The sequence below is a fragment of the Hyalella azteca genome, unplaced genomic scaffold (assembly GCF_000764305.2).
Source record: "Hyalella azteca isolate HAZT.00-mixed unplaced genomic scaffold, Hazt_2.0.2 contig5701, whole genome shotgun sequence".
NCBI classification, from domain to species: Eukaryota; Metazoa; Arthropoda; class Malacostraca; order Amphipoda; family Hyalellidae; genus Hyalella; species Hyalella azteca.
The window spans coordinates 111,638-128,015 of record NW_025935883.1 but is presented as its reverse complement, the minus strand read 5'-3'; the positions used below and the strand labels follow the sequence as shown (position 1 = coordinate 128,015).

At 38.2% G+C, this 16,378-nt stretch overlaps 1 protein-coding gene across 1 annotated transcript; it reads right to left on the bottom strand.

The window, feature by feature from the left end:
- Nucleotides 1-5,002: 5,002 nt before the first annotated feature.
- On the bottom strand, nucleotides 5,003-13,323 carry LOC108681662 (glucose dehydrogenase [FAD, quinone]). The gene is made up of 10 exons (XM_018170714.2): nucleotides 12,484-13,323; nucleotides 11,491-11,699; nucleotides 10,719-10,908; nucleotides 10,356-10,490; nucleotides 9,059-9,183; nucleotides 8,800-8,856; nucleotides 7,859-8,036; nucleotides 7,353-7,423; nucleotides 6,872-7,023; nucleotides 5,003-6,042 (listed from the first exon to the last, which is right to left on the bottom strand). The coding sequence occupies exons 1-10, from the start codon at nucleotides 12,617-12,619 to the stop codon at nucleotides 5,820-5,822; spliced, it is 1,476 nt and encodes a 491-aa protein (XP_018026203.1). The 5' UTR covers nucleotides 12,620-13,323; the 3' UTR covers nucleotides 5,003-5,819.
- Between the last annotated feature and the right edge of the window lie 3,055 nt (nucleotides 13,324-16,378).

Here is a 16,378-nt window from a genome sequence, read left to right as displayed (position 1 = left end):
AGCAAACTTTAGAAACTACTAAGCTTTAGCTTTTTAGAAGTATAATTGAGGTCCCCATACGGACAGCATGCCGCTCTGTGAGCTGACCAACAGTGGGCAGAGGAACCAAAGGTTTAAGTTAAGAGTTCCAGAACTGAAGCAGTGAGTTACGGGTTCGATACCAACTTCCTGTGACAGTTATGCCCAAAATCGGAGATGTTACTCGGTGGTTTATTGGCGTAGATTGAAACAACCGGGTGGCTGACTGGAGGTTGAATGAATAGTGAGTTGGGGGTTCAAAGACCAGCAAGCTGCAAGAATTCGGTGACAGAAACGACTATTACTATTACGCTACAATGCAGGTCTTCACGTGTCGGCAATAAAGTGGAAATGGCAGAAGAAGAAAGCGATGAGCAAGTGCCGCTCCCTGGCAAACTGCTGGTGGAAAAGGTAACGTTGAAGAGCCCGCGTTTTGCGACTAAAAATGTGCAGAATTACTTGTTTCTGAATACGGCAAAATTCGGACAAAGCATACATTAAAATTTTTTTTATCTAGATGGATCTAGAATAAAATGAAGATCAGGAAAATATATTTTGTTTAAATTGAAGATAGCGATGTTGGAGTTTTAACTTTGCTTTAATGAAGAGAAATTTAGATTGAGTTATCATTACCAATCTTTTATTTCGCTTAAATGAATCGATCTTTGTTGTGTTAAATTTATCCTGATTAAATTTCTTTATTTCGTTGCGAACTCAAGTTTGACGAAATTTTTTATCATGAAGGCATACAACAGCTTTCATGCGGGCTTTTCTATTCTGTACTGCCAAATAATTACGATTTATGGAACATATAAACGTGTAACAAACAACTCATAAGCATTTATAGAATAGGAGTGTCGGCGCTGAAGAAATAGGCCCATGGCCTATTATATATAGCATAGAAATATAGCACAACAAAATGCTATACTCGCAAAATTTGATCTCAAATGACAAAACAAATAAATCGTTCACATTGTCATGGATCACTCACGCGTTCTGCATTTGTTCGCTCTGTGCGAGATTCGCTAAAAAAATGTAGGATTCGTCACGCTTCATCGTAACTGTGAAACACCGAGTCAGGCGCATGGAACTTCGAGGTAAAACCCGTCTACAATGGATACAGGCGCAAACGTGGTACAATGGGCACAGTTATGCATGTAGCACAATGGGTACAAGTATGCATTTGATGCCATGTGCACAACTATGCATGTGAGGCGATGTGCACAATGTGCACAAGACGCCAGCGGCACAATCGGTACTATAAGCACAAACAAGCATTGACACAATGGGTACAGTGGGCACAAGCAAGCATGCGACGAAATAGGTACAATGGGCACAATAACGCATGTTATACATTGAGCACAAACTCGCATGTGGCATAGTGATTACTGTGGATACAATTACAAATATGAAACAATAGGTACAGTGGGCAAAAGCATGCATATGGAATTATTAGCTACGATAGGCACAAGCCAGCCTATGACGCAGTGGGTACAGTGGTCTCCAGCACGCATGTGGTACGATGGGCACAAAAAACATGTAGCACGATGGTACGAACGAACAACGGACTTAGCGTGACGCGATCTTCGATCTCAGCGCCGTGACCAAAGTTGGGAAACTGAAATGGACTTTCAAAACCAAGAAATGTTCAGCGATTCGCGTGTCACGCGCATATACACTCTACCAAATTCAAGTCAGATTGTAAACTTATTGTATTTTTCTCGACAAGCTTGCTAAAAGAATTCATATGGAAAGTGTCTCAAAGCCATACCATAGCTCCGGCTCTATAAAGATCTTGTCTGGTTTGGGGAAAACTAAAAAAAAATCAAAGAATGACGTAGTCAGAGAATTTTTAGTTTCTATCTATTATGAAAGATTCTTAATCAACATCTTGGCGGACACTATAAATTTTTCCTCCTTTTTCTACGTTCAATTCTGCGGCTATTAGACATCCAACAGTCGATTCAAACTGACGGTGCAAGGGGCGCTTAATTGAGGAGGAAATGAGGCTTCGATCGAATTATTTCTTTATCATAGGTTTGGTCTTACTTTATTATTATCATTTCTTTATCATAGGTTTGGTCTTACTTTATTATTATAAATTCATATGGAAAGTGTCTCAAAGCCATACCATAGCTCCGGCTCTAAAAAATCTTGTCTGGTTTAGGGAAAACCAAAAAGTAACATAATTTTATGACGTATTTAGAGAATTTTTAGGTTTCACCTGCTCTGAGAGACTCTTAATCTACATTTTGACGGATCTTTTAAATTTTTTCTCCTTCTCCAAGTTCGATTCCGCGGCTATTAGATATCCAACAGTTAATTCAAAAGGGGCGTTTGAGGGGGAAATGAGGCTTCGCTCGAATTATTTCTTCATCGTGGGTTTGGTCTTTGAACAAAAGGAGCTGTGCAGAATGATACGCAATGATATCGGCTACGGGGAATGATACTGAATGTTTAGTGCCGTGCAATTTTATTTATGCAATGGTCAGCGTAAAGGCTCGACGCTTACTTTTCACCATATCCTTCTTATTTATGCATCAAGTAATTATAAACAAAATTATAATTGAATATAATGGAAAATTACTCATTCTTATTCCCTTTTTGAACTTAAGCGATATCATTCGGCATTGTTTGCCTAACGTTCGAACACACGCGGTGGAATATTACAGCATGCGACATTACTGACCGTTGAAGCAAGTCATCTTCGCTTCCAGATGAGCGGTTTTGTCAGCACGGTTCCCACGACGCACTTCCTCTGACCACTTTCCCTGTCGGCGAACAGCGGTCATCATACCTGCCTTCATTCACTAAAATTAATTATCCGAATTGTAAAAAACATTCTGCATGCCGCACTGAAACGCATTTTGCCTTACTTAATTGGGTTACGATGACCCACACGAAGCCCAAATGTGCATCGCTATTAGGACGAATGACCTCTAACTTCTCTGAGTGAGGAAAATTAGAACATTGACGGGGCCAGAGGAGAGCCGCCCGAACGTCGGCCGACCCTGATTAGGTGCCGGGATTATCAGGTGGGAATTCGTGTAGCCGGGAACCGCGATCATAGCCGGAAGTTGCAGCAGGTTATTTCCTACACCATTAACATTTCTTAGCCGCCGACATCGCACGTTCTGGGTGCCTGCTGCAATGAAATCAGACTGTCAGACTGCAACTGTGTCAGAAAATATGAAGTTTTTATCGTTAATCACTTTATTTAGTTAGATTAGATTTCGTTAGATTTATTTAGTTAGATTAGATTATTAGAATCACTCATATTACAAATAAATAATATTTTCATTATTATTTCTCGTAGCGAAAAATTGTATGTGAGATATTAATAGTTAGAAATCGTGCTTGCGGCGATGATAGAATGATGCACTTTGCTACTTTAGAAGCAACTGATGCATACTGTAGTTTTCTCAAAATATCGCAGGTATTTCGATCTTCTCAACGGATCGTAAGTACTCCGATTTTCTCATTTCGTATAATTATTTCTATTTATATTCCTTTTATTAGTTCCACTGAAGTCAATAATTTTTTTCATCATGATCCATCAAATCAACCCATCATTTTTCTCATCGACATCCGGCACGCATGTGGCATAATGTATTTCTTGTTGTGGGTGCCGTACGCATTGTTCTACAAAATCGTCGTCTATGACATGGTCACAGCTGTTGTCACAAGGTTTCAGCTTTATCATCACGTCACAGTAACTCTTGTGCTTCATCGTCTCGTTGCAACATTCTCGTCGTGCAAGATCTAGGAAAATGACTATGCAAATGTTAGGAGGCTGCTTTAGACACCGGATTCCGACACTGCAAGAGAAAGATGACAAATTGTGCGCGTCAGATGCAGGCTTGTGAGAGGCTTAATTTATCTCCGTCATAACACTGAAGGACAGCGCACGTGTCGCCACAAACGCGAGCAAGCAGATGCGGGAGGAAGCTTGTGGGCTTGCAAACCGCGATTTCAGAATTTAGCGACAGACGCGTTGTAAAATAGCTAGCTTGACTTACTAAACTATATTGTGTAAGGTTTGCATCCAGGAGAACTTTCTTCTCGCGCTTGCGAATTAGCCCGTATCATGAATATTAAATACGAGAAATAACCTACAAAAACTCAAGTTATTAGCCAAAAGTTTTATGGTGCCTCGATTTCGATTAATTATAGCAGCCTAGTTATTATTAATACTTGAATCAGTTCTGAAAATAACGAGTATCGAATTACTTTCTTTTTATTAATCAGTCCGACAATTAAGTCTTTGCTACAGTTCTGAATGGCCTTTGATTCGGTAAAGACAAAAGCGAATTAATGATCATACGCGAAAGAAGAATTAATCCCTGAAAGAAGTCTTTGTCTGTGTCTCAGATCGCAAGACTTTTACATATTTTAGAGATTCCTACAGGCGCTTTCTCTGACTGAATGGTTGACGCCATGCAATTGAGCTTAACCTTTCAGCGTCGGAGCAACACTCGAGAGACCGCCAGATGCGGATGTGAAATAATAACTTCAGCGTGGCGATATTCACGCAGTAGATGGAAACAATTAAGTTTCCATCTTTTCATTATAAGTTGGAAACAACTCATAATGAAAGTCATTCCTGTTTTTGATCTCCGGTTCTGATCTTTCAACTTCAAAACGCCAATATTGTAATCGAATTCAAAATTTTCTTTCGCAAAAACGAGAGCCAATTTAAATCCTTCACTCAAATCCTCCTGAGTGTTGCACCTCGCACAAGATTCCATCTGATCAGTTGAATTTATTGTAAAATTTATTTCATATCTCCATTTTCATTAATAAATTTTTCTTACTAGTTGCCAAAAATTTGAACATGAAACCGGAACATTTAGCGGCTCTCGATTAGATTTTACGTGAAGGGACGATAGAAGTATTTATTCATATTTTTTTCCATATTATAAATTAATTAGGAATAGAGGTTAAGAAAAGAAAATGTAAGGAAATATATAATAAATAACGGCGGAATCCACACTGCACGCGCACGTAGATCGTTTATCGTTTGGCCTACAAGGCATTATGCCACATATTGCATTACAGTAAACCACATATTGCTTTATAGTAAACCACATGTTGCATTATGGTAAACCACATATTGCTTTATAGCAAACAACATATTTCATTTTAGTATTCTACATTTTGTACATAGTGCACCACTAAATTCGCCACATAAGAGCACATAGTGCAAATCGTCCTATGCCACATAAAAATACATTGTAATTCATATTGCAGCATCATGGTTGAATGTCTCATTGCATCATAGTTTGTTTCCATTTAATATTATTTTTCGGCGCCATTGAATATAAGCATTAGGTTCCACATAACATCGACATTTTCATCATATTCAATCATCGTCATCATTATTTACACAACACACCACCAAGATATCGGCTCTGAATGTCCCTCAGTTAGTGTTGGTCATTACAACTATCTTTCAAAGAGCTATGGCACCTTTCAGAAGTCCTTCTGGTCTTCAATTTGTATGATATTTTTGTAAATATGATTTGGTTTGGTGGCGACGTAAAAGTTTAATATTCAATTTAGTTTATTCAATTCACTTTTGTAATTGTTGAGTTGAAATAGAGTCCGGTTACTTTTACAAATTGGATATGGGTTAATTTATCAACATTTTTGACTCAAATTAGCTAAAATTGGGATATGATTCTCGAAGGTAATGCCGGAATAAACTATTATAAACATCTTATGTCTCATAGAAGGATAGGACTATCCATGCCTTTTCATATACTTCGTTAACATAACAAAGACAAATCCACCAACAATTATTATCCAATACTAACGCGGTAGAAACGTAAATTATTTTTGTTATCAGAGGCATATGACTCAGGAGTTTCACTCAGGAAATTGTGTGAGGTGATGAGCCAGTCCTGCTTGATGATGTCGGCCGCCTTCTCCCCTATCATGATGGCGGCGGCGTTGGTGTTGCCCGCCACAATCACGGGCATGATGCTGGCGTCCGCCACACGCAGCCCTGACACGCCACGCACTCTGGTGTGCGTGTAATGCAAGTGTATTAATACATAATGAATCTCAATAACACTCTGGTGCGCGTGTAATGAATATGTTTTAATACATAATAAATCTCAATAACACTCTGGAAGTGTATTAATACATAATAAATCTCAATAACACTCTGGTGCGCGTGTAATAAAAGTGCATTAATACATAATTAATCTCAATAACACTCTGGCGCGCAGGTTTTATGGAAGACTTCAATAAATTAGGTGTCTTAATAACACTGTCGTGTGCGTCAAATAAAAGTATTTCAAATACAAATCTCAGTAACACTTTCTGCTCAATTTGAAATATCAATCAAGTTTTTAGTAAATGCAAAGTTTTTAATACCTGTAGAGTTTTTAATAAATGCTAAGTTTTTAATCATTTTCGACTCCGTAAAAGTTTCCAAGTTCTTTACTACTTCTAGGCTTTGAATGTCATGTGTTTAGACTGACTGCTATATTTGAATACTGCAATATCTCATAATTTTGTTTCACGTTATTTAAAAGAAATTGTGCGCTGTTGGACGTTTTAAAACATTAAGCAGAACTTGAAAATATATTTCTTTCCCTTAACAGATACTGGTTATGGAAGTAATCGCATGAAACTGCTAGCTGCTTCACCTAAACAAACACTATTTCATTTAAATTACCTGCTCATCCTGATCATGTAACTCATGTTGTGAGTAACATGAAGCCAAATAAGCTAAGTCAATGATGTTAGGATTCATATTCCAGGTCGCCTCGGCACCACGGAATTAAACGGATTTTTTTCATGTACACAATTAAGTTCGTAAAACCTACCACATTCTATTACTAACCTGAGTCTGGGGTCAACCACACCCATGGGGTCAGAGGCGGGTGCCATCTTGCAGGTACCCACGGGGTGGTAGTTGGTAGAGGCCATGTGGCGGGCAAAGCAGACCCAGTATGGGTCAGAACCATACTCGTGGTGGGTGCAGCCTGGCAGCGGCTGACATAACAATTTCTTAACGTTACTGATTGCAATATTGTTATAAAAGCTGCAAAGATAGACCGGTTTTTAGTGATAACGGGCATGATGCCAGATAAATATCATGTTTCTTTCCATCCGCATTGTCGGCGTTGAAGAAATAGGCCCATAGCCTGTTTAGATGTTATTATTTAACTAACAATTTAATACTATAATCCAGTCTGAAGATAAAAAAGAACAAAATTATATCTCCAGTAATATTTTTATACCTATAATAATTAAGTAAAATAACCATAGTGTTTTGTATGAATTTCATTAACATTTTACTCAGTTTACATGAAGTAGCTCACCATGTCGTAGAACTTGGCCCCCAGCGCCCTCATGGCAGTCGTGTTGCCGATTTGCAAGGCGAACCTAATGCCTGTATATATAATTTCCTTCATATCTACTAACTTATTATACACAAATATTAAATATTTTTCCGCCTAAAATTATTGAATGGCTAAAAATATTATGTGTGATATAAAAAAAAATATATTTTTTTGACCAGGCTGAAGAATTTCTAGAAAAAAGGCATATTTTTACAAGTTAAAGTGACAGAATTCAATGAAATAACCTCGAAGCAATACTCATGAAACGTGCACCATTTCACTGCCCATGGGAATCCTATAATCTTTCTAAGTTTATGGTAAGTCACCTTTGGACGCAATGCATTCATGTTTCGAACGGTTAGAGGGCAACCGAAAAAATAAAATTTTGCTTTCTAAATACTGAAAAAGTCTTGAGCCATTGCTTTCTTATTAAATTTCGTTGAAAGCACTTTACTTTTTCATATCTTAATGCATGCATTTAGCACCTTTAATGAAGACCCTCGCGTCCTCAGGATGACTCAGAAAGTTGGGGTCGATGAGGGGAGCGTCGTAGGGGTTACGGGAGCGCAGGGTCACTGAGCCCCGACTCTTGGGGACAGCGAGCATGGGGCCGATGTTGAACCCAGTCTTGCCATACAGGGGCTCAAAGTACTTCCTGTAGAACTATCACGATTTGCAGCTCAATATCAACTAAATGAGTTCGAACAACAAAGTTTGTTCTTTCTTCAATCATTCAGCTAATCAACTTGAATTATTTTGTCCAGTTGATTGCAAGTGACATCAAGCGATGACGTTCAATAACAAATCAATTCATCTTGAAATTCTAACTTACTGTCAATAATTATTGGGCCATTAAAGGATTGTTTATTGGCTCAATTCTATAGAAGCACATAACTTAATGTAACCAGAAAAAAATTATACCAGCAAAGCATTCTGTCAAACCTGAAATTCTATGTGATGTTGGATGATGGGCGACGGATTTGATGTGGTAGATGGGGTTGAGGTGGTTGACGTGGTTGATGCAACTGATGTGGTTGATAGGTTGATTGATTGATGAGGTTATTGTACGTGGTTGACCGGGGTGATCTGATTGATGTGATCGATGGGTTGAGGGCTCGATGAGGTTGATATAGATAGGTGAAATTGATGTAGTTGATGGGGTTGTTGTTGTTGATGTTCCCTAGAGTCCTGGTCACGCCAGACTGCTCGCACTGCGCAGGAATGTTGTTCTGTGTGAATGTTGTTCCAATAAGGGGTCTAAATGTGTTTAGCCAAGGTCTGCATTTCGGGTTGATGTTCTGTATGTGTGGCCCGAAAGACATGAAAGTGTAGAAGTGACACCTAGAATCTTGTTTTCNTATACTATACTATACTATACTATACTATACTATACTATACTATACTATACAAAGCGTGTCACGCTCACCTTGTTATCTCTCATGAAGCGCACGCCAACAGCACGGCGATTCTTGTTAAATAAAATCTGTAATAGATAAAATTTTATTCATTAATGTTGTTATTTCATACATTGACGATCTTATTCCATCCATTAATGTTGATCTATAATATAATATTCGTTTCTGTAGCCATTGCAGACATAGCACTGATTACAACTAAGTCAGGATTGCCAAAACAAGCGCAGAAAGTGGACAAGACTCAGTCATTTTTTTGATTGCATCACGCACCTTGATCACGTGCGCGTGTGCCAACACGTGCAGGTTGGGGCGCGTGTGCAGCGCGTGTCTGAGATACGCGTCCGCAGTGCTTATCCTGACGCCGTCGTGGGACGTCACGTCGGGGGACGAGAAGCCTGACGAGTTATGTCATCGTCACGTCATTGGTAAATGACGCAAAATTTGCACTAATATTTGTTTTTAATTCAATTACAGCGCCGATTTGTAAATATAAGAGTTCTCTTAATATAAAAATTTATACGCAGAAGCCTATAACGTGGGAAATTTTTATATTGATTGTGCATAACTAATCAAACAAATTACAAAGTAAAAACATATTTTACTATGCAATTTTGATAGAGAAGCAGCCATCCAGGCTACCAGTCGCTCTTTTACATACTAATTGAACATAATGATTATTGATATTTGGGACAATCTCTCAATAATAAATTAAATCTAATTTTCATATAATAAATTAAAAATACAGTGACGCGATCGTGACTGGCAGTTCACTGCTCACTGACGTGAATTGAGATTTTCTGCTCACTGACGTGACTTGTGATTCACTGCTCACTGCTGACATGCGTCCAAAATATGGTCACGTTTCACTGCGGCACTTTGGTTCATCTTATTAGACAACTTCGCAAGATATTCTTGAGTGGTAAGCTCAAGATGCGGCAATGTTCAGGAAGACGAAATGTTGCGTAATTCAATGAGCTACGTGGCGTGCATGTGCATCAATAAGGAGATATCTAAGAATTATAGAGGAATTTCCGAGAAATAATAATATTATTATGGAGGAATTTGTTAGGATAATTAAAATCTCTTAAGATAATTAAAATTTGTCGAGGAATAATTAAGGGATCATTAATGAAAAAGCGAGGCATTATCAAGGACTTGTCAATGAATGATGAAGGAATTATCAGGGAGTTATCAACATTCTATTTTGGAATTAACGAGGAATTATGAGGAACCTAAATGGGCTTTATAAAATATTAAGCAATTGTAAATAAATTATGAAGATTCTATGAAGGTGTTCCCGAGAACAATATTTTTGTTATGTTTTGATTTTGACAATTAATAGACTGCATTTGTGGGCGCGATGCAAGTTTAGCGTTCGATAGGAAGTCTTTTTACAACTCATTGTCAACTCTCGTTACGCGTCTTATACGAAACAAACGGAATTACTGAATAATTCTTACAATTATTCCCTAAATCTCCCACACAATTATTCCCTAAGTCTTTTACAATTATTCCCTAAATGATTGAAATAATTTCATATCACAAGCAATAGGGAGGTTCAACCCACCGATCTGGGAAGGACCGCTGGGGTCTACGGTGGGGTAACCGAGCTCGAGTCCCGCCTTGAGGTAGGCCTCCGTGAGGCGGGTGGCGTGCCGCCGCTTCTCTACGGATTGTGGGCCTGAGAACCCGTGGTACGGCGCTGTGGGGAGTGGGCATGGGGTGATGTTACAGAGTTAGCATATAAATTAGATACAAGATCATTTCATTCCTAAATAGTTTGTGGACAAGTTTACTTTTTCTCGTTATAGTATCATTTTATGTGCGGGTAGAACACTTCAGCCACTTGTCGCAGAGAAATCTATAAAGCTTATGTCAGAATTAGCAGAATTGTAATTTTACTTGAAGGTTTTTATTATCTGATATTCACCCGTGAGGTTGGTCACTTCGCCCCTGTACGTCTCAAGCTTCTTGAAATATGGCAGGACAGAGTCGTAGTCCCAGCCCGGGTTGCCGAGGGCCGCCCAGCGGTCGAAGTCCCGGCGGTTGCCCCGGACCCACATCAGGTAATTGATGGCCGACGACCCACCAATGACGTGGCCGCGAGGGTATGGATTGGCCTGGTGGGTAGAATTACATCACCTCAAGTATGTTATTTTTAACTGCTCATTTGTTATAGCTAATTATATTCAGCAACATTCACAATAATTCAGTAGGTTATCGATTTCTAGTGAATGCACGCTGGCGATTCGTCCCAAGACCGTTTAAAAAAATCTGCGTATTAGAGGAAGGACATTTTTTCTAGCATCCAACAAGCATTGAGGCTATCCATTCCTCCTTCTTAACCTGGGATAAAGATATATCACAATTATTCGGAATTGCAACGGAACATTAAGACGCAGGTCATAAAATAAAGTTCAACTGAATTAGAGCACACATCGGGGAGAAGAGTTCAACAATAATTGACCAAAATCAGCAGAATATAAGTAGCCTTGGATACACCCGCAAATCAGCGTGTGTGTGAGCGAAAAACAAGCAAAAAACAGAGGATTAGTGTGGTTAGCTCTCAAATATTGCCTAAAATAAGCGGATGAAATAATTAATTTCAAATTATTATAATAAAAATAATAACAATTTAAGTAATAGAGCTTGTTAAGATTGATTGGTTCATAAGGAAGCGTGTAGCCACTACAGTAACTCACTCTGTTATGATAGTTCATCTGCGCGTGACGTTGTGGGGTGGTACGAAATTGCCAGTTTGTTTGGTGGCCTTCAAGCAAGAGGAAGGCGGACAGACCAGGCACGGACACTTCTGGTGGCGGCTGTCCTCCGGCCTCCAGGACCAACACTGTCCATCTGCCCTCCTCTGACAGCCTGCCAGCCACGGCACTGCCAGCAGATCCTGCACCCACTGACAGGACGACGAAATTTGTTGTGGATACTCGTACTTTACAGGATTCAAAATTTTGGAAGATGAAATTAAAAACTTAAAAAAAACTTAATTAAAATCGTTTTTGAAGCTAAGTGCTGAAATTTCAATAGAGTAATTCTTTATACCAACCTATTTACTTAAATGAAGTATTTGTCGCATTGTTCATATTGCTCAACACACAATGTTAAGCAAACGTAAAGGCCATGTTAGTCCAGCCGCAACGTTTTAGCCATCGCCAAGGTCATTTATATTGTTGACGAGGTTCACAATACCGGCAAATATTGTGAAGGTAAAATAATGTGCATGATTGCATATGAAAGTGTTAATCAATTCATTGAGTTCATTCAATTCAATCGATATACTAAATAAATTTCTCACGGCATTCCAGAAAAATACAGTTTATGCAAACTATTAATTTTAATAAACATTTCATTCATCAATGTTTCTTGCAAATTTTGTGTCATGTTTTAGAAGTTTTATTACTCAGAGGAAAAATTTTACTCTTAAGCTAAAATATGTCCTCAGTTTTCGAATTTGATCTAATTTTTTCCTAATTTTGGCTGCCTCGGCTCATTAAGCATTGACTTCTGAGAGTATTTGAGGGATTCTCAAAATGAAGGCCATCCATTAATTTTTCCCGATCAAATATTAGGATAAATATGTCCAATATTTTAATTATGTCCTAACTATGTTAAAACACTATAAAATTTCCTAAACTTTTGTTTACAGTGGGAGTGAAAAAGTTCACGTCATGCCGTCTCACCCACGATGAAGTCGTACACGGGTGACTGGAGTCTCAAGTCCACCTTGAATGATGTGTCCCCCATCAATATGTGACCCATCATCCTGATCAGTTGGATGAACAACGTTGCTAACGCACTCGACGTTTTATCCGCCATGGCGTTGTGCTTGTGACTTAACTCAATAAACTTACGTAGCGATGATCACTTACATCTAAATGTGGAGTTATATTATATTGTATTCGTTCTTCAGCGATTTTTATTAACACGATTATAGACTTTATTTCACTGATTTATTTGATCGTTTCAAAAAGCTTATACATGGAGCGAGTTATAAGTTATTCGGCCAGTGGATGCGTTTTATGAACATTAAAATTACAGCACGACGACCGCACAGCAGCCCGCTTGATTAACCGAATTAAATCACTCGAATCTCTCGCTTGGGCTTCTTTGCCTTTGAACTTATTGATGGCTCATAGATTTGATTTTCTTGCGGTGTTTTTAGCGATGTTTTGATGTTCGTTGCTATTTTCGTAACTTGCTGCACGGTACGATCGATTTTTACTGTCAAGCAAACTTACTTAAAGCAGAAAATATTTCTTAAGAATCCATTTAAGCATTTCCAGAAGGTATAAAGCCGAGACAAAATTACGCTGTTCGTAGTTTCTTCGAAAAATTCGATAATTTTCGTATTCTTTCTCGTTTAATCAATCGCTTATGATCGTTTTTTACGCAGGAATTGTCATTCGTGAGTAAAATTTCAATTCAAAATTCGTCCATAAAGTATCTTGGGTTGCGGTAATCATTCGTTTTTTCGTTCGTGGAAGAATCTAAGAGGTCGATTATTTTAGTAGAAAAAGCTGCCAATCTGCACGAAAAAAAAACATAATCATTACATAATTGATTTAAAAGTCATCGACGTCATTATTTAGCGTTCAAATTTCCACCAATATTTTCCTTATATAATTTATTCCTAAGGAACACAGCAACAGTCGCAGAAGTCGGCGGTGAGCAGCGCCCTTCTCACACTCAACCTCCCTCGGCGGCGGTCAAGCGCCGAGTGGAAGCAGGGCTCCCGCTGACCTGGTGAGAGCTTCCCTTGCATCGGCCCAATTTGACTCCTGAATGATACCGTCGCAATATTCACTCTGAATTTTATATGCATTAAATGAGTCGTTAATGAATAAAATAAACTCATAAATTTTTCAACTGTTTCAGATAAAGTTATTCACTCGTAAAAATTGCATGCATGAATTGGACGGAGACTCCGATTTTAAAATATGCTCGTAACCCATACAAAATTTAACTTCGATTTTATAACATGAAATCTTTAAATCATTAAGTGTCCTCTAGAATTTGGCATCTCCAAAAAACGAGATGAAAATTTTATATTTCAATGATCTCTCATTATCTAAATATTTTTAATTGTTCTATTCTTTAATTATCAAAAAATATTTAGTTCCGTTGAACATTCCGAACTCTCAAACTTTACTTTCGCGGCTTGAAGACACCGCAGCACGTCTTCTATAATAATTCGCGGCTGAGCGAAAGTTCAGAAAATTTAGATCTGCCTTTGGCACAATTTCGTTGGGAATTCATATCAGGATGCTAAGCGTTTTCTCCGATTCGTTCTTTTCGGTAAGTATCATCCAAATTTTAATCATTTTATACGTTGTTTAATATGAACTTCAGTGTGACTTGCATGCTTGACTTTACGACATTTCAGTTTCGATTCCAGTACCATCTGCGAGACATTCTAGGCCGATGATAACGATGCAACTTGGCATTCAACTAACGTTTTCTGAAGAAAGAACTCGTCGTTCATCCAGGAAGTGTGAGCGGAATGGCCAGTGTTATATTTAACGCACTCGCAAGCTTACGAAACCACAACCGATGCGTCGGCTTAAACTTCCGGTGCGTAAAACTTTCCCTACAAATCGCAAGCCTGTCATTGGAAAAATGAAACTCACGTGTGACTTACGTTCCGCTGTCTTATTTCATAATACTTCGACGTCCACATCTCCCCCGCAGTATCTAACGGGACGGAGTGTAACACTGCACTGACTTGTGCACGTGTCACTTATTTCCTAACACATCGACTCAACATTTCCCTGAAGTGTCTTACGGTGCTATGAAATCTTCGAAGAGTTGATTACAATACTATGATGTAAATTAATTGTCATAATATCTTGCTGTAGAATTGCTGTTTATTGATTTAATGTGATAATGCTTAATATCTTACAGATGGCAGCATTACACTACCCTGAGTTGACTCAATAATAATTAATAACGTTAAATGTTCTGATCTACAACTAATTTTCTTTCAATAATTGCTCAGTATACTCATTTCATGTCACGAATCGTGCAACGAAATGTTGAGTATACGTATTACCAAAGCTAAGTTCCATTATAATAAATATCTCTACTGCAGCTAATTTTGTTTTTGTTTTCAATGTTCCCACGATAAAACTGTTGGAATAATATCGTCCACTTTTATGAACAAATTACCGGTGCCGTGAATTTTTTAATACTTATTAATTTTCTCTGCAATTTTACAGTTTCCGGCGTCTACAGGCTGAATTAGACTCTGTTGTATTCACTAAACTAGCAAAAATGAAACTGATACTCTTTATTTTTAATCATTCAGGGCATGGAAAGCTTTCCTTAAAAACTGTTTCATGTGCTTGAAGTCATTAAGTCTACTATGTATGATACGATAGATGGGTGATAATTGAGAAGATATTTTGAGAAATAATGGGACAATTCTTTTCCAATAATTTAATTCATAGAATTCAATTCACAGGCTCGTGTCATTCTATTTTACCTTGCCAGTATCGGTGCCAGGACGCGACAAAATAAACGTTAAAAGCAAATCATTCATCACTGACAATGTTATAGCAATTTAAATATCACGACAATTTTGTTTGGTTAAATTGATTCATTGAATCTTCGAACATACATGTATTTATTCAGAAGTCGCATCAGAAGACACAAAAATTTCAGACCTCCTGAATCTCACGAAATAAAAAAAAACTGTAAAAAAATTGAGCAGATGGTGTAATGTATTCCAGAATTTATTAATAACAAGAATACGAATAATGTGTGGGATGAGATTTGTTGAAAAAAAGAACAAATTTAGCCACGGGATTTTTAAATAACGGTAAGCATGAAAATGCGAGATAATATGACAATATATTATATTATGCAATTGCATTTTATAATATACGTATAATAATACGATATATTATATGATAAAGTATATACACAATGAGATAATACGAATAATATGAGAAAACAGAAGTGAAGATCAAAAAAATTTAAGAGGAAAATAGATGAGAACACCGACGAGGGAATATCTCGAGATGGTCACGACATGGAGAGGTGAAGACAGGCAGAGACCGCGCGCTCTCCGGTGACTGCAACGCTGCTTGAGTAATGATCTACTTAGGAGCTTAAGAGTTCGGTCACTCGTCTGCTTAGGAGACCGCGGCCTCTCGTCTGCTTAGGAGGCCGCGGCCTCGCGTCTGCTTACGAGTTCGGCCACTCGTCTGCTTAGGAGATGTCTCTTATACACATCTAGANCACTCGTCTGCTTAGGTGGCCGCGGCCGCTCGTCTGCTTAAGAGGCCGCGACAGACGCGAGCAGCAAGCGGCGCTCGTCCAGAGAATCTGTTCTACCAATTTTATATTCAAAGAAAGAATTCAATTCAAATCGAACATCTTAAGAAAGTTATTCATATATATGTAACTCTAATATTTTAGTGCCCTAAGAAAAGTTATATAATCTCAAGTATAACATGGTTGAATTTGCTCGATATTAACATTTTTAATATGGGGTGAAATACTGACATGAAGCAATTAATGTCTCGCGTGAAAAATTGTCATCACACCGAGAGCTATTTTCCCTTTCGATTCTCG